Below are 20,848 nucleotides of genomic sequence, written 5' to 3' on the forward strand. Positions count from 1 at the left end.
TATGCTACACAGTGTCAGTGTATGCAGATCAGAACTACCAAGCAACAATTTAGGGATGTAAATCGGATTTCAGGAAATTTTATTTGGATCTTCCCTGTACAAAGTCTAGGGAAATACACATTTTCAGGAAATGTTAAATCACATTCACACCACCTTTTTACGTGGTTATTAATAATAATCAATAAAGTTTAGGTCTTCTTTTTATACTTACTTTGGGGATGGCCTTATTAATCCCTTCACCATAATTATTGTAATTTTCTACATCTATATCTTCAATTTTATTTACACCATGCAATTTAACTTTCTGACCCTCTACCCCTTAAGACCTGAAACTGGGTCTAGTTATAAAAAATTTAAAAAAGGAGAAAAACGCTGAAAAACAGTGTAAAATTAGGTAAAATGGCTCTAATTGGGCTGAAAATAAAAGAAAACAAGTAAATTTCAGGAATAAAAATAGGAAATCAGCGGAAAAGAGGAAAAGTGCATACAGGATGTTGGTACATAGCCCGGTGGTACATATTATTATTGGCAGATATACAAAATACCAATGGCACATTATAGGGCCTACATATATGTAGGCCTATGTGCTTATTTCAAAAGCAAGATTTTGTTTTGTTATGCATATAGGCCTATACTCCTGTTGGGAATAGGCTCCTACCCATTTTTTAATGTAAGAAGAATGTAACTTCTTTACAGTTCAGGGATTCAGGTTATACTTTTGGAATGACAATAGAAATATTAAAAAACTGTCAAAATAGAAGTAAATGGATAATACATCTTGATCTTAACAACATAATTCAGTCAAATAATTATGCAGTTTCAAATAATATTATTTCGATTACTTCTTTTAAAATAACTAGTCTATGCAAGGTACACACAAAATTTAACAAGTGAAAAGATAACCAAGGCAATGCATGTACATAATGTATGTATAGAATATCAGGGACAGTTAAACCACAGACACCAGAAAGATTGCATTCTTGTTTAGTAGAGGGCAAAAAGGTTATTCAAAATTGGTTCAACGCCATACCCCTAATGGGCCATAAATAGGTTTCACATCTTGCATAAAGGGCAAGGGTCTATCACAGTCATCGATCTTGGTATTATGGTAATTGGCATTTGACAGGTATAGAATTCCCATGATGAGCCCTGTTAGTTTTTGTTACCTTGGTAACCATTCAGGAATCTATTTGATATTTTCTAACATTTGTGGAAGTGTACTTGGCATGGGAAACTGTTTATCAAACTCTTAAGATTAATTAAGTAGCTAGTGCAAACTATTACATGTGAATGGCCCTCTATACAGTCATAAAAACCCTTTATCCAAAGTGAAAGCTTTGAAGCACATACTGTAAAAACTCGATAGTTAGCATATGTGCTTACTATCGAGCGCTTTTGAAAACATGAAATGGTACCAAAGTCTGGACGCTTTACCAACTGAGCTAATGGGGTTGAGACACACATTTGCAGGTTTACTTGTTCGTATATAACTATGTGTATCGATGATTTGCTCAAAATCCTTTACACTTTTGTGGATGGCACTCTTCATGTTTGCATGTTTTAAAAGCACTCGATAGTAAGCACATATGCTAACTATCAAGTTTTTACGGTAGCTATCTGCATGAAGCACAAACATTACATGGAAAGAGATGAGATATACTGTGGATCACCTCAAGTTTGGTAGTGACATCAATGCTTTTTCGCAGTTGCGCCGCAAGCGCGTTTAACTTTACACACGCGGTTCACATCGAAATATGCACCTACGTCACTACCGAACTTGAGGCGAACCACAGTATAGTACAATTTAATTCCAAATCTGTTGATATCTTCATATAAGTCGATAAGTACAAGTCTCTGAAGAATAAAAAAATGGTGCTTATTTTATAATATAACATCCGCTAGGTTGTAAAATCAGCTATGCCTCCCATGATCTTAACTTTATTCTGTGTATGATGTACCGTTCTTAAAGAATCAGAGAGTCTTTGACGGGAGTGGCATACCATATAGCTCCAAAACATGCTTCCTGTCAACCGGAACCCTCCAATTTGCAGAGTCAACTGCGAAATCACTGTGAACTCTTGATTAATCACAAGTCCATCTGCTTGTTCTGCAAACAATCACTGATATCTGAAATTCTCAACTTCAGGCTTCGATCAGCAGATCAGGTACATGTTTAGTGAACAGGAACATCAGCATGTCAGCGGATCATCTCACGTTATTATCTCCATAGCAGCTCCATTCCACACTAACATCCACCGTAAAAATATGCGAAAGTCACCGTTATAACCAAACGGGGGAACTGCAACAACAAAAAACCTCCAAAAAGTGAGATTTTTTCCTCTGCAGAAAGGAATCACACAGTGTTTAGTACTCTTGCTTCAGATACCAAGTTGGTTTTGATGTCAGTGTTGAAATACCTGTTGACACCACCCAGCACTGAATAACAACTTTGGTTCAATGCTTACACATAACCCCCAACCCTACCCTAGGTATAAAAACACACCCATTATAATAATATATACCCTTATTAGGCTTCTAGGAGTTAGTGACATCACAGCATGGGCAATAACATGCATCTTGCACTAGTACCCTAAAATGTCAAACTTATTCCAGATTTGGTCATGATAAAGATTTAGCGGACTAGGGGCAAGATGCCGGTTTCTGCACAGTGACCATATCTGCCATCTGAGTAAAAATGCAGTATCTCAAAATACATTCAATTATAGATACTGTCCTTCTACTTGGTGGACAGGTGTTTTTGTATCAGTCAGCTCTCTACCACATGGGTGTCAACTGCAGATGACAAGTTCCAAATTTTCTTTTGAATTTCAAAAAAATTCTTAAGTGTGCATTTTCGTGGCCATATTTGGAATCAGCATGCAAAATGCATTCAAATAAGTACAAACAAGTATTGGTCTCTACTTGTGCTCAGTGAATTGCGTAATAAAAAACTTCACATTCAACACAGATGGTTTATAGTAATATGATATTCAGCATGATGCAATTATCAAATTGGGAGTGGTGGGTGGGAGAAATTTTTCAGCATGACATTTCTGTCTCAATTCTGACAAATTAATGGCGGCCCAAACACGACCGCTGATTTGCCCACCAAAACTATCCTGATAACAAGAAAACAAAGCATTTGTGGCAACCAAAATCGGGACCGAACCATTATCCGGTCAAAATCCGATTTTTAACCCAGGGGTTCAAAACCGTATTTTGATATTGCCTACGGATGTCACTAACTCCATGAAGCCTAATACACTATAATAAGTACTACTTATACACCACATTGACAGATTGAGGCTATTGTTATCTGCCATCTGTCATTGATATATCTACTAGTTCCCATTGTTGTCCTGTAGCGCCATTACATCTGCTTAGCGTAGGCGAGTCTTTACCGTCGGGCGGTTTGTCCATGCAGTAACCGCTTGGACCGTGCACCATTGTCTTTTTCTGTGGAGAGATAAAAATGCAGATCAGAAACATGTTAATTGCGTTGAATCCACCAACCACCTATTATAAAATAGAGAATTGAAAAGACTAGTTTAAGTCTGACTGTCAATCAAACTCCCCATGTCCCTTGATTGGTTAGCGCATAAGGTGGATTCATCTGGTGTCGATTGGAGAAAAGGAATCGCAGAAAATGGCGAAAAATGACACGGTGCCTTCAGGAAAGAAAGTTTCCCATTGCTAAGACTAACTTTTGAGACTGTTTGTATACTTTAAGGTGGTAGGTACTACACCCCTTGATAAATTTTTGCATTTTTCTCAAAAACTAATAACACACTGGTAACAAAAGTTATGTATATTATAGGGGCAAGGAATCCAGTTACTACACTAGTCTGGAATTTCAGTGACTCAAGACAAGTAGTTAGTGATTTATTGATCAAATATTGGTTTCCCCTCATTTTTGACTGTAACTTCACGACTGTTGTCTGTGCTGAAATAAAATTTCCAGTGCAGTAGTTGTAGTCCTTGTTGTATACATATCTTACTTGTCACCAATGCGCTATAATTTTTGGAAAAAAATGCAAAAATAGGCGCAGAATTGGCCAGGGGTGTAGAACCACCTTAAGGTTCAAAATTAACCATAAGGCATGCTGTTTTACGACCAAGTTCTGAAACTCCATCATCACGACCCTCATAAACAAACCGTGCTCAAGTTTTGATTGACAGATGACGTCAGACCCAAACTAGACTTTTTAAATTCCGTCTTTGTTTTATATAGTACACATCCTCTGCTTCCTGGAGATTATGCATCTGTCAGTGTTGGCATAACGTGGCTATTCCATATAATATTCTTCAATCTTTCTGACACTGGAGTGAAAGGTTACTATTGTTGTGAATGGGAATGTTTAACATTCTCTCAATTTCTGCTCAAGAAAATATTAACTCCCAAACCGAAAAGAATGAATAAAAAATGTGTGCACTCCAATACAAAGTTTCACTCCAGCAGCACTCCAGATTTGGGAAGTATAAGAGTGATAAATGGAGCAAAAACCCATAAGTTCAAAGTTGAAGCTGTCAGCCACAACACTAAACTTTTCAAACTTAGAGAATAAACGATCAAGGAATTTTTGTTTTTACTATCCTCTGCCGTGTGATATACGACAGGCAGTTCCAATATGTTGAGTAGTGGATGCCGGCGCTGCCTGTATCTACTACGATAAAAATATTGGACCTGTGTGTCGTCTATCATAGGTAGAGGATAGTAAAAACAGAAATTCCGATTGTTTATTCTCATTCTCAGTCAGTTAAATATTATTTTAATAACTGTAAACTATTTTTTTAAAGCAAAAACTAATCTACCGTCATAAAAACTCCCCTTATTATAAAATGAACGACACTTGTTTACAACTGTTGCGCGTACTGCTAGCGTGTGAGTGTATTCCGCACTAGCTTACGCATAGAATGCGATACATACGTGCACCTCTACATGACGTGGGGTCGTCTACGGCCTGATAGACGACACCCGAAATCATGCGATTGTCCAATCAGATTATGTGTCTACAAACTAGACCACTCCCACTGACTAAGAATGAACAACGCTTGCATGATCATCGTTGAATTTCTTCTCTGTAATAGACGAAGAGATTAGATCCAAAGAGAACCAACTCCAATGCATAATAACATAGTGAATCAGCCATCTTGGTTTGTCAGAGACCAAAATAGTGCGCCTCCTGCATTTATCGGCAAGAACCCAAAATTGAACGATAACTTGTGATTTTGGGATTGCACGTTACAAAGATTTGGACATGCAGCGCTTTACATTTAGAATGCAAACAAGTACACAAATACTTTATATTTGGAGGTATACTATTTTGTCCTCAATGAGTGACAAACAAACATGATAGAGTTGGTTCTCTTTGGGTGTAATCTCTATAATAGTATACTGCTACATTTAGTGTACTTACATTTTCATCATATTTCCATTCTTGATTACCATGTTTATTATGACATTTAAACATCATAACATCAGCGTAATTAGAGTTGCTGGAAGCATCCAGACAAAGGTCGTCATGTTTTAACTCATTCTCCTTTGTCAAGGCAAATATCTGAAAATTAAAACAAATTAAGATTAAGATGGTTTATTATTATGTACCCTATCAGGGCCCAAGCTAACGTAAGACAATAAAAACAAGTTAATTATAACAAATTAAGATAAGAGATGGTATACTTTGTGTATATGCTTTACCCTAGCAGGGCCATGCCATGGACAATGTAGAACAAAAGGAAAACAAATTAAGATGGCAACAGCTTACATGCTTTACCCTAGAAAGGCCTAAAATGGGATGAACAATTAAAATAATTGAGATGAAAGAAGGTGGTTTATAATGCTTGACCCTACCTGGCCATAGAGAAGGTGATACACATTTTAAAACAATTCTAATTATAAGGGAATAAATGCTTCACTATATAGGGTCTAAGACAGATTAAGATTAAAGAGGATTGTCCATGAGCACCACCCTCCGAATGCGTCAGACAATATTCGACAATTAAAACAAATTAAAATTAAAGAAGACAGTTTATATCTTAATATAGCAGGGCAAAGTGAAACACATATAAATACAACTTCAGATTAAATAAGACACTTTTATGTTTTAACCTAAATAGCACCTTAGACAATGCCACACACAATTAAAAAGCTGATTAAGGTAAATGTTAAAAAGCACCATCTATTTGTTTTATCCTCACAGGGCCTAAAACAATGTGAGACACAAGTAATATGCTTATGACAAGACTGCAAACAAAACATGTGGGCCCAAGAAAGTACCGGTATTATTTTTTTTAAAGCGCAGTGATTTATAGTGCGCTACACACAGGCACAACGCCTAGATGTTGATCCACAAGCCTCAGCACACTTTACAGGTTGTCGCTCACCAGTACGGCCCCACATCATTCCATAAACCATCAAACAAATCAGGGACTTTGCTGCTTCAAGAGCGCGCACCCTAGACATTCCACAAATAACCTTTGCAACCAGGATCAGCTCCCCGAGTTTTGTACGGGTTACAACGAGACAAATTAGCAGTAAGTTCCTTGTCCAGAGGAATTTCAAGCTAACTCAATTTTTCAACGAGAGCGTACTAGGCACCGCAAGGGTTCGAACCCGCAACCTCTCGCACCATAGTCGAACGCCTTATCGATTGAGTTAACTTGACTGCCTAAATACAGATACCTAAGCAGACTGACAACAGGTAGAGAGTGGGAAAATCTGAACCAGTGGGGATCATAACAGCACACTTGGGCCTAAAAAATGTTTGATTGGTATAACCAGGGTTGCCAAAAGATTTCAGCCCGAATCGCGGGTCAAATAATCCAAAAGTCGCCCAATTTTTCTCTTTACCATTGGTTTCTATGGGGCAGGAAACTACCGGAAGTCGCGGGAGCCAATGTTGAAAAGTCGCCGAAATTTTTTCTTAACCATTGGTTTCTATGGGACAGGAAATTGTCAAAAGTTGCGGAGAAAATTTTCATAAGTCGCCCAATTGGGCTACCAAATCGCAGGGTTGGCAACCCTGGGCATAACATCATGGGCTATTCCAGTTGAAATACATACAAGACTTGACCTTCATCTTTCACACAGGGAGTATGTATTTACCTGAAATTCCATTTGAAGTCAACACCCCCTGTGTAAAAGATTAAGGTAATGTCTTCCAAATGGGGTGTACGGATTTCAAACAGAATATCCCAATATAGGAATAACAGTAGTAAGCCTCTCTCACTTTTCTCACCATCCCAAAAAGAAAATTGTTGAAAGTACTATTTTAGGAGTTAAAAAAACATCTGGAAATTCCATTTATTTGTTCTCATTATAATTTACTTTCAATTTATAAACAAGAGCACCAATGGTGCTGTAGCTCAATTGTTTCTGGATATAGGCATGTCATTGGAACTAATATATAATTATGTTATTGGTATCATGTAGGTGCATAATATCACAACATATTGTCGGTTACCATATTCAGCATTATTATTATGGACTGTGCATTTACCTAGATAGAAAGAAAAATTGAAATTGGAATTGTGAGGTAGAGTTATTTGAAAAACAGCTTTCCTGAAGAGAATTGGACAGAGCTCCGCCATCTGACAGCCATTTTAAAGGAACTGTCGGTAGGAAAAGCTCTACCATCTTAAAGCCCCCATTTAAGGAATTGTAAGTGGGAAATGGAGGATTTATCAAAGAAGACTGAAGGAAAATGTCAACATTAAAGCCAGGCTCATGACCTTGAAAACTGACCTACGTACATATGAACTGCATCATGAGATGAACCTTTTTAAAATACAGCTTTCCTGAAAAAAATGGACAGAGCTCTGCTGTATGACAGCCCCATTTTTAAGAACTGTCAGTAGGGACTAAGTCCATATGGAGGAATTTTTAAAGAAAAGGTTGGAAGTAAAGGCATAAACTTTGAAGGTTCATAACATGAAAACTGAGCCACCTGCATACATATGATCCGCATCAAGAGATACAGCTATCTAAAATAAAGCTTCCTAAAAAAAATGCAGAGCTCTGCCGTTAGCGGCTTCATTTAAGGATCTTTTTATGTGGAAGATTTTTTCAAAGAAGGTTGGAGTAAAATACCAACTTTCAAGGCTCATAACTTCAAACTGAACAACCTATGTACATATGTATAGCTAGCTATGTATGGTTACGTATAGCCATGCATAGCTATGTATAGCCATATATAGCCATACATAGCTATATGTATAGCCATGTATAGCCAACAATGGACAGAGCTCTGCCGTCTAACAGCGTCATTTCAGGAACTGTCATTAGGAACCAAGTGCAAAAATAGAGAGAGAGAGAAAAACCCTTAAAATATCTGAAAGCAGAGGTCTTAGGAGCTGTAGAGGAGCCCGAAAGAGGTGGTTAGCACATACCTGTAGCACCAGACAATGGTAGTGCCACAGACTACTACAGCCTATTCGCAAGCAGTCAAAGTCCCAGTGTTTTTTATGCAGTGAATTCTCACATATTCATGAGGTCCAATCAATTGTGATGTGTCTAACAATCATGCCAACATTGTGTGCCTTCGCGTGTACGCGATAGAACTTTGCGCGTCTTTGCGCTTACGCGAAAGACCGTAAAAAATATGCGGTACGTCCATAGCAGTTTTGCCTGTCACATTTCATGGAACAATTGGCCCTCATTATCGGGTGATGCTAAGACTTTGACTGTTTGGAGTTTGTCTGCTATCTCTTCCGTCCATAGGTAGTGCCCCCATACCATACCCTCTGCATCACCACCCATGTACTTACTTGGTTGCCACCTTGTCCGTGGCAATTGAAGAATCCTACTTTTTCATTTTCTTTTCTACCCATGTTATCTAGGCATTTCCTGGTTTCCATATTTCTAACCTATGGATGCAGAGAATAGATAAAAGGAATAAAACATTATGAGAATGAAACTGATTAGAAAAACGATGAAAATCTGGTGGCTTATTTTCAATAGCTTCATACGACCATGAAGTTCAATTGAGCACTTTTCTATATCTGCTCACTATGAGAACAGAAACTTTGATGTAACAAAGCATATAGGAAACATGTTGATTGATTATCCCAAGATTTACAATGCTGCATTGGCAATGGCAGTACATTACCAAATTGTATCTGAAAATTCATATTCAGGGTTGCCGAAATGTATTTAAGCCCAAATAGCGGGTTAAATTACAAAAAAGTAGCCCAATTTTTTCCTTAACAATTGGGTTTCTTTTGGACAGGAAGCTATCGATAGTCATAAAAGCCTGTCAAAAAGTAATCCATTTTATTTCTTAACCATTAGTTTCTAGTGAACAGGAAGTGGTCAAAATAAAGAAGTATTAAGACTGGATGTCTGTACCAATTCAGCAAGGTGCGGCCAAAGCCAAAAAATGAAGGTCAATGGATTTTGTCCAAATCTTATGACAGGAAAGGTTATTGGGTCTAATGATTATGTAGCTTGATAAAAAATTCAAATGTTCCTTGTCGCCATGACAACGGGCCTTTGAAGTTGGCTACAGACAAAGTCAGTTTTTTCAATTTCGCAGTACTGAAAGAGGGTCATTTTCGGCCGGCTCTAACAAAATTGCTGTAAGTACAGGATAATTGAAATTTCTTCTGATAAATACCTATACATTACATGTTACAAAAATAGTATTGCCATTTTTTTCAATCATCCATAATATTGCGCAATACGCAATGCAAAATCCCACTTTTTTGCACTTTTTTTCTTTAGTAAAAGTACTATAACTTTAAAAGTCAATAACTCTCAAGGTAGGGTTTGCTGATTTAAGTCTGAGATTGAATGAGAATAACCATGAATGGGGTTGATAAATCATCCAATAAAAAATTGGGGTCTGTACCCCATAGCGAAATTTTACTTATACGAAAACTCACTATTTTCGATTAAAATTAGCTAATTACATAGCACTCTTACAGTAAACGTAATCATTTATTGGTCAGAGATTTACAAATAACATACCGAGAAATGTTTATTGACCCATATCTTATCCATAGACTTCCACTTAAGTATGTATGCAAATTTTCATAGCCACATTATTGGTCAAACAACTCCCACCCCCATTAACAATTAATATTCTCAAACCGAAAAGTAGGGTAAGTTACGTTGTTGATAATTGTGTTGCCACTAATTATGTTGGTATCTGTCTATTATTATCATCCAATTGATAATTAATGATAAATGGTACTTTTCCAACAAAATCAAATTTGGCGTCCAGAATAACTTTGTCAAAATCAACAATCTTTCCCGCCACGTTTGTTATCTATTAGACAATCATCAATCTAGTGTATAGAATTATAGGCAAAAATGTCAAGAAATAGAATTGCCATATGAACATGATGAAAATTAACGTAGATTACCTTGAGGAAAGCAAGGGGGATATATTTTGACCAGGATCATACAGTTTGTGATAGATTTAACCATGTAACTACAATACCAGAGCTAGGCAACTTCGTCACTACTTTGGAGTAGGCCTAATGTTATAATAAAGCTACAATACAATCTACATTATAGTGTAAATGTGCATGCCATAATTTAGAGGATTATAAATGATGTCAATTGGTAAATTACGAGTTGTTTCTATAGTTTGCAAATCAACAACTGGCATTCCGATGAGTGAACAAGCAATTTGAAATAATGTAATGAAAAAAAGTCAGTATTTTATGGTATGCTCAAGGCATTGTCAACAAATTTGACGCTAGTGCCAACTAAATCTAACCTAGTGAGAACATGAACAATCACTAACAGCAATCCTAATTTTGTCCAAATATGGTGCCTTTCGTCGAATGCTAACATCACTAGTGTCAATGTTAAGTGAGGAACAGATGTCTTTGAGGGTTTTATGCTCAAACTTTGAAGTTTGTCATTTTTTACAGAGCGGCATACATTTATTTCACCAACAATTATAGGATGAGAAACTTCCTGCACCACTTGTCTTAGGCTATCTTGAAACCGATGTCTTTGCAAAGAAAAAAGGTCTGTTTCCTATTTCCGTCTACAAATACGCGATTTCATTCTTAAGGGGGTACTACACCCCTGTGGTAAATTTGTGACTATTTTTGCATTTTGTTCAAAAAATAGTAACACACTGGTAACAAAAGTTATGTATATTATTGGGGCAAGGAATCCAATTACTACACTGAAATGTCAGTGACTCAAGACAAGCGGTTCAGTATATATGATAGGAAACGAGGTACATCTTAGCGGTACCTTATTTCTTATCATAAATAACAAACCGCTTGGCTTGGGTGACTGAAATTCCAGTGTAGTAATTGGATTCCTTGCCCCTATAATATACATAACTTTTGTAACCACTGTCTTATTAGTTTTTTGAGAAAAATGCAAAAACAGACACAAATTTAGCGAGGGTGCAGTACCCCCTTAAACGCACGAGAAATTTGCTTCAAAACACAAGTTCGCGTCGAATTGACAATTTAAGACCGTGCTATTGAAATTGAGCTATTTTGGCCTCAACATCATAGAAGTGGTCACTTCTGGTTATTTTGGTGCAGAAAAAATGAAACATCTTTGGAATTATGCAAAATGTAATTGTAAGATCAAAAGTCAATTATAACCGTTTTGAAAATAATCACTGAACCTTTAATTGGGTCTCAATAGACATTTAAAGTCAAAGCATACTAGGCCTATATTACGGCCTAATGATGACAAAATGACGGCATTTTTATCATGTGACCAAATGTTCAATTCCCAAGAGAAATTTATTAATTAATTCTAATGATGGGGTTTCTTAATTTTAGATCTTGCAAAAATAATAAACGCAACTTGGAAATTTAACATTTTAGAGTGTCAAATTGACGTTCTATCTACCCATACCCCCCCCCCCCCCCAACTTAAGGCACATGTCTATTTACACGTCTTTATATTATGCATGATCTAAGAGTGGGGGGGGGTGAAATGATCACATGTCGCTTTTCGGTCATGTTAAATTTGTGATTGTACATATATTTTTGTAAACAAAGTCATTTTCCTGATGTTAATTGCATTATAAATACAGTTTAACATGGCCAAAATATTGCTCTGGCCCTTGAATGCTGAAAAGTGCGAAAAGTATCATATTTTTCACTCAGTACGAGCTTGTTTGGAGCCCTGTTTTATAACTTTGGAGTGACTAGCGATAAAAAGGAATTACACTTTTTTAGGATGTTGACCACTGATGCCAAAAATAAAGAATATCAAAAATATTTTTTCTTATAAGGGTGCACTACACTAAATCCTTCCGCATTTGGTGTAACCCTTCATAGTTCGGTAAAAATAGCACCTATGCGAAATATATCGGCGTCCCAAGGGAACCAAATTTGAGTGACTCTTGGTTGTTTTGATCAAAACGATAAAGTAGGAGCTCAACATTACAAATCTGTTCAGAAAATGTTCCGAATCGAATGTGCATGGGTAATAGGCCCTCGGAACAATATCATGGCCGGAACTGGTAAGGAGGCGAGAGTGCCGGCTGAAATTCGGGATGGCGCTGTGCAGGAGTTCGTATCTCTCAAGTTTGTCTTAACTTGTCCCAAAAAATTAAATTTAAATAAAAGTTTAATCTTTATTTAAGACATTGGTTTGATCAAAATATTAAAAATGTTGTTACATGGGGTAGAAAAACAAACTTACTTTCTTGTATTTTCCGTGTATTTCAATGGGACGATTATTTAGTGGTGTGTGCCCTGCCCTCTATTGTATTTTCATTAACAATGCTTCTGCATCTGGTTTCTGTATAGCTTGTTTGTACCATTAGAATCGTTACTTTCTTCAATTAAGTCCCAGTAAGTTCTTTTAATACAATTAGTTTCAGTAATAATTTTAAAAAGATAATGAAACTATTTTTACTGTAAATCCTTGTGAAAAAATTGATTTTTTTTAAAAACTTGGTACTTTTGAAACGCCAGAACTTCTAAAATAGTTAAGAGCCCAATTTTTGAAAAGGATATATCAGTTAACAAGGGTTTACTCTAACTATGACATTATACAGTTTCAACATACAAATCCTACCTTTACATTTATGCCCCTTCAAAGTCTGGGTAAAATGACGCTTATGATTATTGCCCAAAAATGTACTTTTTCTACTTAAATTTGCAGGATCTTTTCAAGAGTGACACACTCTTTCTTTATTTACAATGAATAACAAAGCATGTCTCTATCCTAAAAAAAAAAAACAAACAATTTATCGCATCTTATATAGTTGTAGCATAAGACCAAACTTTACCTTTTTTCAAAAATGAAAATGCAATTTTTGGTCATTTTCGCTCAAATTTGTTTTGCCCGTTATTTTACCAACAGGCCAAATACAACTTTTTTAATATCATTTTGAAAATGTCCCACCTAAACCCTTTCTATGCTAGAAGAATCAAGGATTTCTATTTTTTTGACTTTGTCCGCATATTTAAAATTTTGCTTGAAAATAAGAGACCCTGAGTCTTAAAAATCTCTCAAGTCAGTAAAGTGCAAATTTTTATTGGCGGTGGAAACTGGCGGGAACTCCCCCCTTAATTTTGTCCATTCCCCTTATTGAAATTGTGCACTTTGCACACAAATGTCCTAGTAAATCTGGCACAAAATATGCTGGTGCGGCCCTAAATATTAAAGCCATAATGTACGATCTTATAATATGAAATTGGTTAATTTTTTTCAAACCTGATTTTTTTGCATATTTGTAATGTTTACACATGTCCCAACTTGCACCTAAATGGAATCGGCCAAATTTGTTGTCTTTGTAGGTCAACAGAGCAAAGTTGTCCTCCAATAAAGCTGCGTGTTAAATGACCAAAATAACCAGTGGGGTTTCTTTCACTTTACCTTGTTATTTCAACCTAAAATGGACAGCAACCGTTATTACTAATATTATTTCAACATTTTGAATACAGAATAACAAAATCAAAATTTGACGGAAATCGTACATTAAGGCTTTAATAAATATTAATTTTTCCGCCACCACCGCAGGTTTGATAACCCTGTTCATAACATACCCTAATATCAATACTCAGACAATACAACAGTAAAATAAAGTGACAGAAATGTAACAGAAATATTAAAATGTAATACGTACCTCTCCTATAGATTTGACATCCAGTCTAAATTGTGACTCAGGATATATATTATCTAGATACCAATCAAAACTCTTACACTGTAGTTTACTTCTAAGGGCTTTACGTGCCGAGACATCCCCATATTCTGTCTTTTTTACACCTGGATTAGAGGAAGGGAGAAAGAAGGTTGATGAAATGGTGGTTGATCCAAACTATTAGGTGGTACTACACCCCTTGATAAATTTGTCACTATTTTTGAATTTTTCTCAAAAATAATAACACACTGGTAACAAAAGTTATGTATATTATAGGGCAAGGAATCCAGGTATTACACTGGAATTTCAGTTACTCAAGACAAGCGGTACGCTATTTATGATAAGAAAAGAGGTACTGCTAGAATGTACCTCATTTCTTAACATATATAATGAACCACTTGTCTTGAATCACTGAAATTTCAGTGAAGTAATTGGATTCCTTACCCGTATAATATAGATAAACTTTTGTTACCAGTGTGTAGTTAGTTTTTGAGAAAAATGCAAAATTAGTTACAAAATTGATCAGGGGGTGTAGTACCACCTTAAGATGCCTATATTCCAAACTTTACATCTATATGATCCTGTGCCATATACTGGGGTACCCAAAAAGGTGGCTTTGTTACATTTTGATGTGCAGTTTGGATTTCAAAACACTGTCTCTTGAGTATTCCTTCACTTAGAAGATTCAATTAGGTCTTAAATTGAGGCTAATTTATTCTATATTACTCATGTTTTTATCCTGTTTTAAAATATTTTTCAATTATTTTCTTTTGACGTTTGGCATAAAATTTGCCAAGGGTGGCTGAGGATTAGGGGGAGGAGGATTAGGGGGAGGGATTCATATTGTAAATTTGATTTAAAACCCCCTTTAAACATTTGAATCTAGTAAAAAAATGTCTAAATGAACTCCCAGACATCTAAACCAAGTAAATAAATACAGAAGTTCATTTAAAAGACCAATACTTGCTCAGAATGACTGTAAATGTGGAAAAAAGAGGCGGGGTTACATCCTCCCTACTTTGTGATTGTTTTTGCCCGCACTCTCTCATTTATTAACCGATTTCCATAAAAAAGGTGTCAAAATGTTCAGAAGGATGAACCACTTCAAATGAGATGTGTAGGTAAAATGTTTGAACCATTTAATTTTTTTACTATGTAACACAAAGGTACCCCAGGTTGTGACACAGGACCATATACACAGAGATGAAGATGTTGTAGCAATGAAATTAATCAAATGTCTGGGGGAAGTGATATTTGGCAGGTCTCGTCCATAAAGCTAATGAAAGTTGATTCCACTTCATATGTTTGGATAAGGGCGAAGGTGACTAAACTTTGTTCGGCTTATCTAAGGCTAAACTTATTCGGCTTTTGTTACTGCATGCGTCAATAAAGTCCCAATGAACACTTTAGCAGCTCCATTTGAAACTCACCCTCCCATAGTGGAAGATTCAGGTTGAATCTTTCTCAAAGGGTGTTTGAAATTCAAATGGAGCCACCTAATATGTTCATTCCATTCAAAATTCATACTCCCCCTGTGGAAGGTATTTCCAAAATCTTCCACAGGGGTAGTGTGGATTTTAAATGGAATTGCCCATTTCTGTAAACTGAATCGTATTCAGTCAATTTGAGCAAAGCACTTCTGCTTCTCCCTTTGGGTTGGGAATCTACAATACTAACTTCACCAGAAAATGTCTCAACAGATTTTTCAGAAACTCTAATACCAAACACACATATGTCTGGGTTTTTTAGGTCTATGCTTTTAACATATATACATAATCAATGTTTGACACAAAGAAAGATCTCCTGAGATGTTCTAAACAATATTAAGTTTATTAAAAAATGTAGAGCACAATTGTGACCCGTTCTGACGAAACCCGCCATAAGTCGCACTCAGCCATTTTGAGATACGGCGGGTCAAAGTTGGGACAGGGATGAAAAACCTTGCAGATTTTGTTTTTCAATTTTTATTATTTTTTGATTCCTTAATATGTTTAATTTAACCTGCCATTGAAAACAAAATAGTCTTTTACATCTGAAGCACCCAAATCTAACATTTTCTGAGCCAAACCAAGTCCTTATTAAAACATGTCATTTTACAACTTTAAAGCCATTTTTCTTGCATTTACCTTTTCTTCATGTGTCGCTTCCCCCCCTTCCCATTGAAAGACCGTAGAATGAGGACCACATGTCCCAGAAACATAATTTTGGTATCAAATGAAAGCTGAAGAGCTATACTAAATGATGACATCAAAAATTCAATTTTCAAAATCAGTGACTTATGTCTGGTTTTGTGGGAGCGGATCACAATTGCTTTTGTCAAGCGGCATACAAACATTGTTTTTCCTTTTATAAAACAAACTCTCAGAAAAAATTGGGTTGGGATTATACAATACTAACTCCAAATCAAAGTGTCTAGACAGAATTTCACTCTTCCACTTGATATCCATACACCCCCTGTGGAAGACATGACCTTAATCTTCTACACAGGGAGTGTAAATTTCAAATGGGGTCACCTAAATGGGTGACTCCATTTGAAATCTACACACCTTGTGTGGGAGATTAACGATACATCTTCCACAGGGTGTATGGATTTCCACTGGATCAGCCCAACAAATCCAAATCAAATCTGTTTACTTAGTTCAGGTAATATAATATTGTGTGCTCCATATCTGGGTTAAAAGTGTTATATTAGATTATATTTATTTGCAATTGTATGTAGGTAGTTACTCCCAATTTCGGAGTGGCTGAACCCGCTGCAGAAACTCCAAAATCACAGGTTATGTGTACTGTGAAATTGGAGGTTCTGCGATGGGCGCAATAATTCCGTTTTGGAGTTTTTGCATTTATTACAAAGAAACTAATTTTGGAGGTTTAAATAATAATAACAATATTAGTTTTATACTGCAAAAACTCCAAAATCTGATTTTTTTTTTTTTTGCACCCTCCAATTTTGAAGTTGCGCAAGGTACATGGCGGGTGCAGACACTCCAAAATCTGAGTAACTACATAACTTGAAGTTGCATTTATGGGCTATTCCATTTAAATATCCACACTACACACTATCCCTGTGGAAGATTTTACAAATATCCTCCAAAGGAGGAGTATGGATTTCAAATAGAATGAGCATATTAGGCAGCTGTTTGAATTTCATACACCCAGTGCTGTACGGTGCAAAAACTGATTGAGGAGCCAATGGCTCCTAACTTTATAAATTTAGGCGCCCAAATTTTGCTCCCAGGTAAAAAATCTGAGGTGCCAACGTAAACTGAACAGCCACGTGTGTTGAATGTTCATAGCTGCTGTACTCTGATCTACATATTCCCATTGAACACTACATACTTCATACGCAGCATGTACAGTGTAGGCCTATATGTTTTCCAGGAAGTCCTCATTGAGACATGATGATAAATGCATATTAATAGCATACATTCGTACTCTTGAATGCTACATTACATACATGTTTTGTTTTTGGCGATTAAAAGCTTCAGCAGTTGGTCGCCATTGGCGCCAGGGATTGAATATTTAGTCGCCATCAGCAAAAATCTAGTCGCCAATGCGCCTAAAATGGTCGCACCGTACAGCACTGCATACACCCTCTAAGAAATTAAAGAGTCATCATGAATCTTCCTCAGAGGGACGGTGAGTTTCAAACATGTGCCAACTCCATTTGAAATTCATACTGCCCCTGTGGAAGACATTTTCACAATCTTCCGCAAAGATGGATTTTAAATGAATTAGCCCATGAATATAACAATTTAGACTGCTTACCTGGTGATATTTTATAATAGAAATTTTTATACTGGTCCATCCACACTTCTGCTAGCCTCTGATTATTGCGGTTTATAATCTTGCCGGTGCCACCTGGAAAAGTATACGGGGTTGACTTGCGGAATACATGACCTACATGTGAACAGGTGATGATCTCTAATGTACCTCCACACATCCAGATCTGAAACGGCAAAGAAAAGAGACAAGGGACGTGTTTTAATTTACAAGATATCATTGTAATATCATCATCATCAGTCGGCTGCGGAGCAGGCGACTACAAGCTTTCTCCAACTATTGCAATCTTGGGCAAGTGAAACAATTTTGTTTGGCTGCAGCATCCCTTCTGGAGGTGCTGGACATACTGTACGTACAGTGTGTGTGGCCGTCATTGTAATATAAGTGATATCAAATGTGACACAATTGCAATCTCATCTAACCATGGTTATTCCAGTTGAAATCCATACACCCCAGGTCTCCCACACATGGGGTGTAGATTTCAAATGGAGTCATCCATTCAGGCAACTCTATTTTAAATTCATGCTCCCTGTGTGGAAGATTAAGGTCATGTCTTCCATAGGGTGGTGTACAGTAAGGATTTCAACAGGAATGGCCCAAGCTCGAATATTGAGTGATTATCATCATCATCTTGTCAAGAATTAAAATAAGTGTGCTACTGTTGAAATCCCCAGCATACTTGGTTGCAAAGTATTGAGCTTTTGTACGAATGCCAATTTTTGTATGATTTCTTGCTTTTGCTCCCTATTTTTTTGCTCCTTTTGTTGGCTCAGCATAAATTCAGTCATTCAACCATAAATTTAGCTTTGACTGATGCAATCCCTTTTTGATCAAAAAAGCTTCGGTTTTAATTTCAAAAAATAAACTTTATCACTGAAAACCTAATTTGCCACAAAAAAACCAATCTTAAGTTTGTTAGAAAAACTGACATGACCCAGATTTGGTGTATTGCGCTTGCTTTAATTGTAGTCAAAGATAAAACAACTAGTTCGTGTCAGACACCCCTGTCAATCAAACTCCCTATGGTCTATGATCCTATCTGTTGGGAGTATCTGGAAAGACAATGTTGCAGTAGCCGTGTTCAGACGATCATCGAATCCTTGAGGATCAGCGTGCTCGAGGTTTGCGATCATTAAGTCAATCCCCAAGTGCATGTCCACACAACTATGTCATGGCCTGTAATCCTAGAGTTTCGCAATGCCTGATGACATTAGTTCGAGAATTACAACCGAAAGCTGAATGTGTCAAACCATACCACCATCAATCATGGCACATTTTGCTCTTGTTTGTATGATGGAAAGTGGTGATGATGTTCTAGATTTGGCATCGATACCGTTGAGTTTTCGACATATGATTGGGAGAAGAGAGTTGTTGATAAGAAGCAGAATGAGCAAATTGCAATATTTTAATGTACCGTAGAGCAGTGGAACTCCACCACCATGCACAGGTTAAGCTCAGTGCTCGAGAATAGCAAAATGTAGCGTTCACACGGCAGTAGAGCTTGGGCACCACTCGAGGAACTTGTGAAATCCCCTAAATTTCTAGGGGATAAATTTGGGTATAAAGTTTGAAAAAAACTCGAGAACTGGAATCCTCGAAAGCGTTCAGACAGCAAATTACCCCGAGTCTGTGCTCGAGAAACGCAGTGCTCGAGCAAAAAGCCCTCTGTGTGGACAGGACTAGTGAGTACAACTCAAAAACTTAATTACAATGTGATTCAAAATGTTTGAAAACACAGAAGCTGTCTAAGACAAACTCTACACTCTATAATTACTGGTTTGTATTACATTTCTTTGCACAGTCAAATTGACTGCTCATTTGCCAGAAGTGTGTAAGTGCAATAGCTGCCCTGCGAACATTTGACAATGTACACATAGTATATTGTACTCATCTACGCATGGCTGCTACACATGGCAGCTATTGCACCTACCCACTTCTGCCTCTGAGCAGTCGAAATGTTTACGGAATCTAAAAATAGGTCACATAGAAATTGATTGTAATCCCGCTGTCTGTGCTCGGTGAAAAACCATCGATATAATATTCCCTTGGCTTTCATCATAGTATAATTAACTGTAACCTGACACAAACACAACTATATATTGCATTAATAAATACTAAAAAAAAAGTATCTGAACATTTAAAACAAAAGCCATTTCTTAAAGACACTAAACTAGAGTCCGAAGTTTTCCGTTGAAAATCACGGAATCGGAGGTACAACACGGAAAATGACATTTTTGTATGATGTGACAAAAATTGTTAAAAGATAAGAGAAATAAATGTTAAAAACAATCATGAGTTGTGTATGTCAATTTTTATGATGAAAATACTGTTTAATAATACCGAAATAAAGGTATATTACCAAGGCATGAACCCCCTATATCCCTCCAAACATCGTAATAGTCGGCCTATTATTGTGAGAATATTCCAATCAGAGCATATTGATCGCAATATTGAACACTTTATTGTGACATTAATATCAAACACTTTATTGTGACATTAATATCATTGTTTATACATTTTAAGCTTTATTCATGACACAGATTTACAAATTTTACAACACAGATTACAACACGGAAAATGGATTTTAGAAAACGGTAAACTTCAGACTCGAAATTAACTGTAACCTGACACAAACACAACTATATATATTGCCCTAATATATAATGAAAAAAAAAGTATCTGAACATTTAAAACAAAAGCCATTTCTTAAAGACACTAAACCAAAATTACCAAATAATAGTCAATTGATGGAAAAAGTTTGAGGAAGATTTAATCTTTCATCAGAGAAGTCCTTTTCAGAGGGCTGAGCTTTCGGAAATCTAGCGAGTGCCATCTTCGCTCTGAAGATGGCACTCACTAGAGTTCTGAAGATAGCACTCGCTAGAGTTCCGAAAGCTCAGCCCTCTGAAAGGGACTTCTCTAGGGAAAGATTAAATCTTACTCATGTTTACCGACCTAGAGTACCAAGTAATTTCAAATCGATG

The 20,848-nt window shown here is 36.6% G+C and overlaps 1 protein-coding gene across 1 annotated transcript in view; it reads right to left on the reverse strand.

Annotated features, from left to right (window-relative positions):
- Nucleotides 1-1,235: 1,235 nt before the first annotated feature.
- The window catches only part of LOC140159383 (polypeptide N-acetylgalactosaminyltransferase 1-like), a 240,578-nt gene continuing 220,965 nt past the window's right edge, over nt 1,236-20,848 (reverse strand). Inside the window, 5 exon segments of the mRNA XM_072182839.1 lie at nt 1,236-3,456; nt 5,418-5,558; nt 8,767-8,865; nt 14,067-14,206; nt 17,850-18,030. Coding sequence (XP_072038940.1) covers nt 3,313-3,456; nt 5,418-5,558; nt 8,767-8,865; nt 14,067-14,206; nt 17,850-18,030 — 705 coding nt within the window. The 3' untranslated portion in view covers nt 1,236-3,312.

This window comes from Amphiura filiformis, chromosome 8, assembly GCF_039555335.1.
Source record: "Amphiura filiformis chromosome 8, Afil_fr2py, whole genome shotgun sequence".
NCBI lineage: Eukaryota > Metazoa > Echinodermata > Ophiuroidea > Amphilepidida > Amphiuridae > Amphiura > Amphiura filiformis.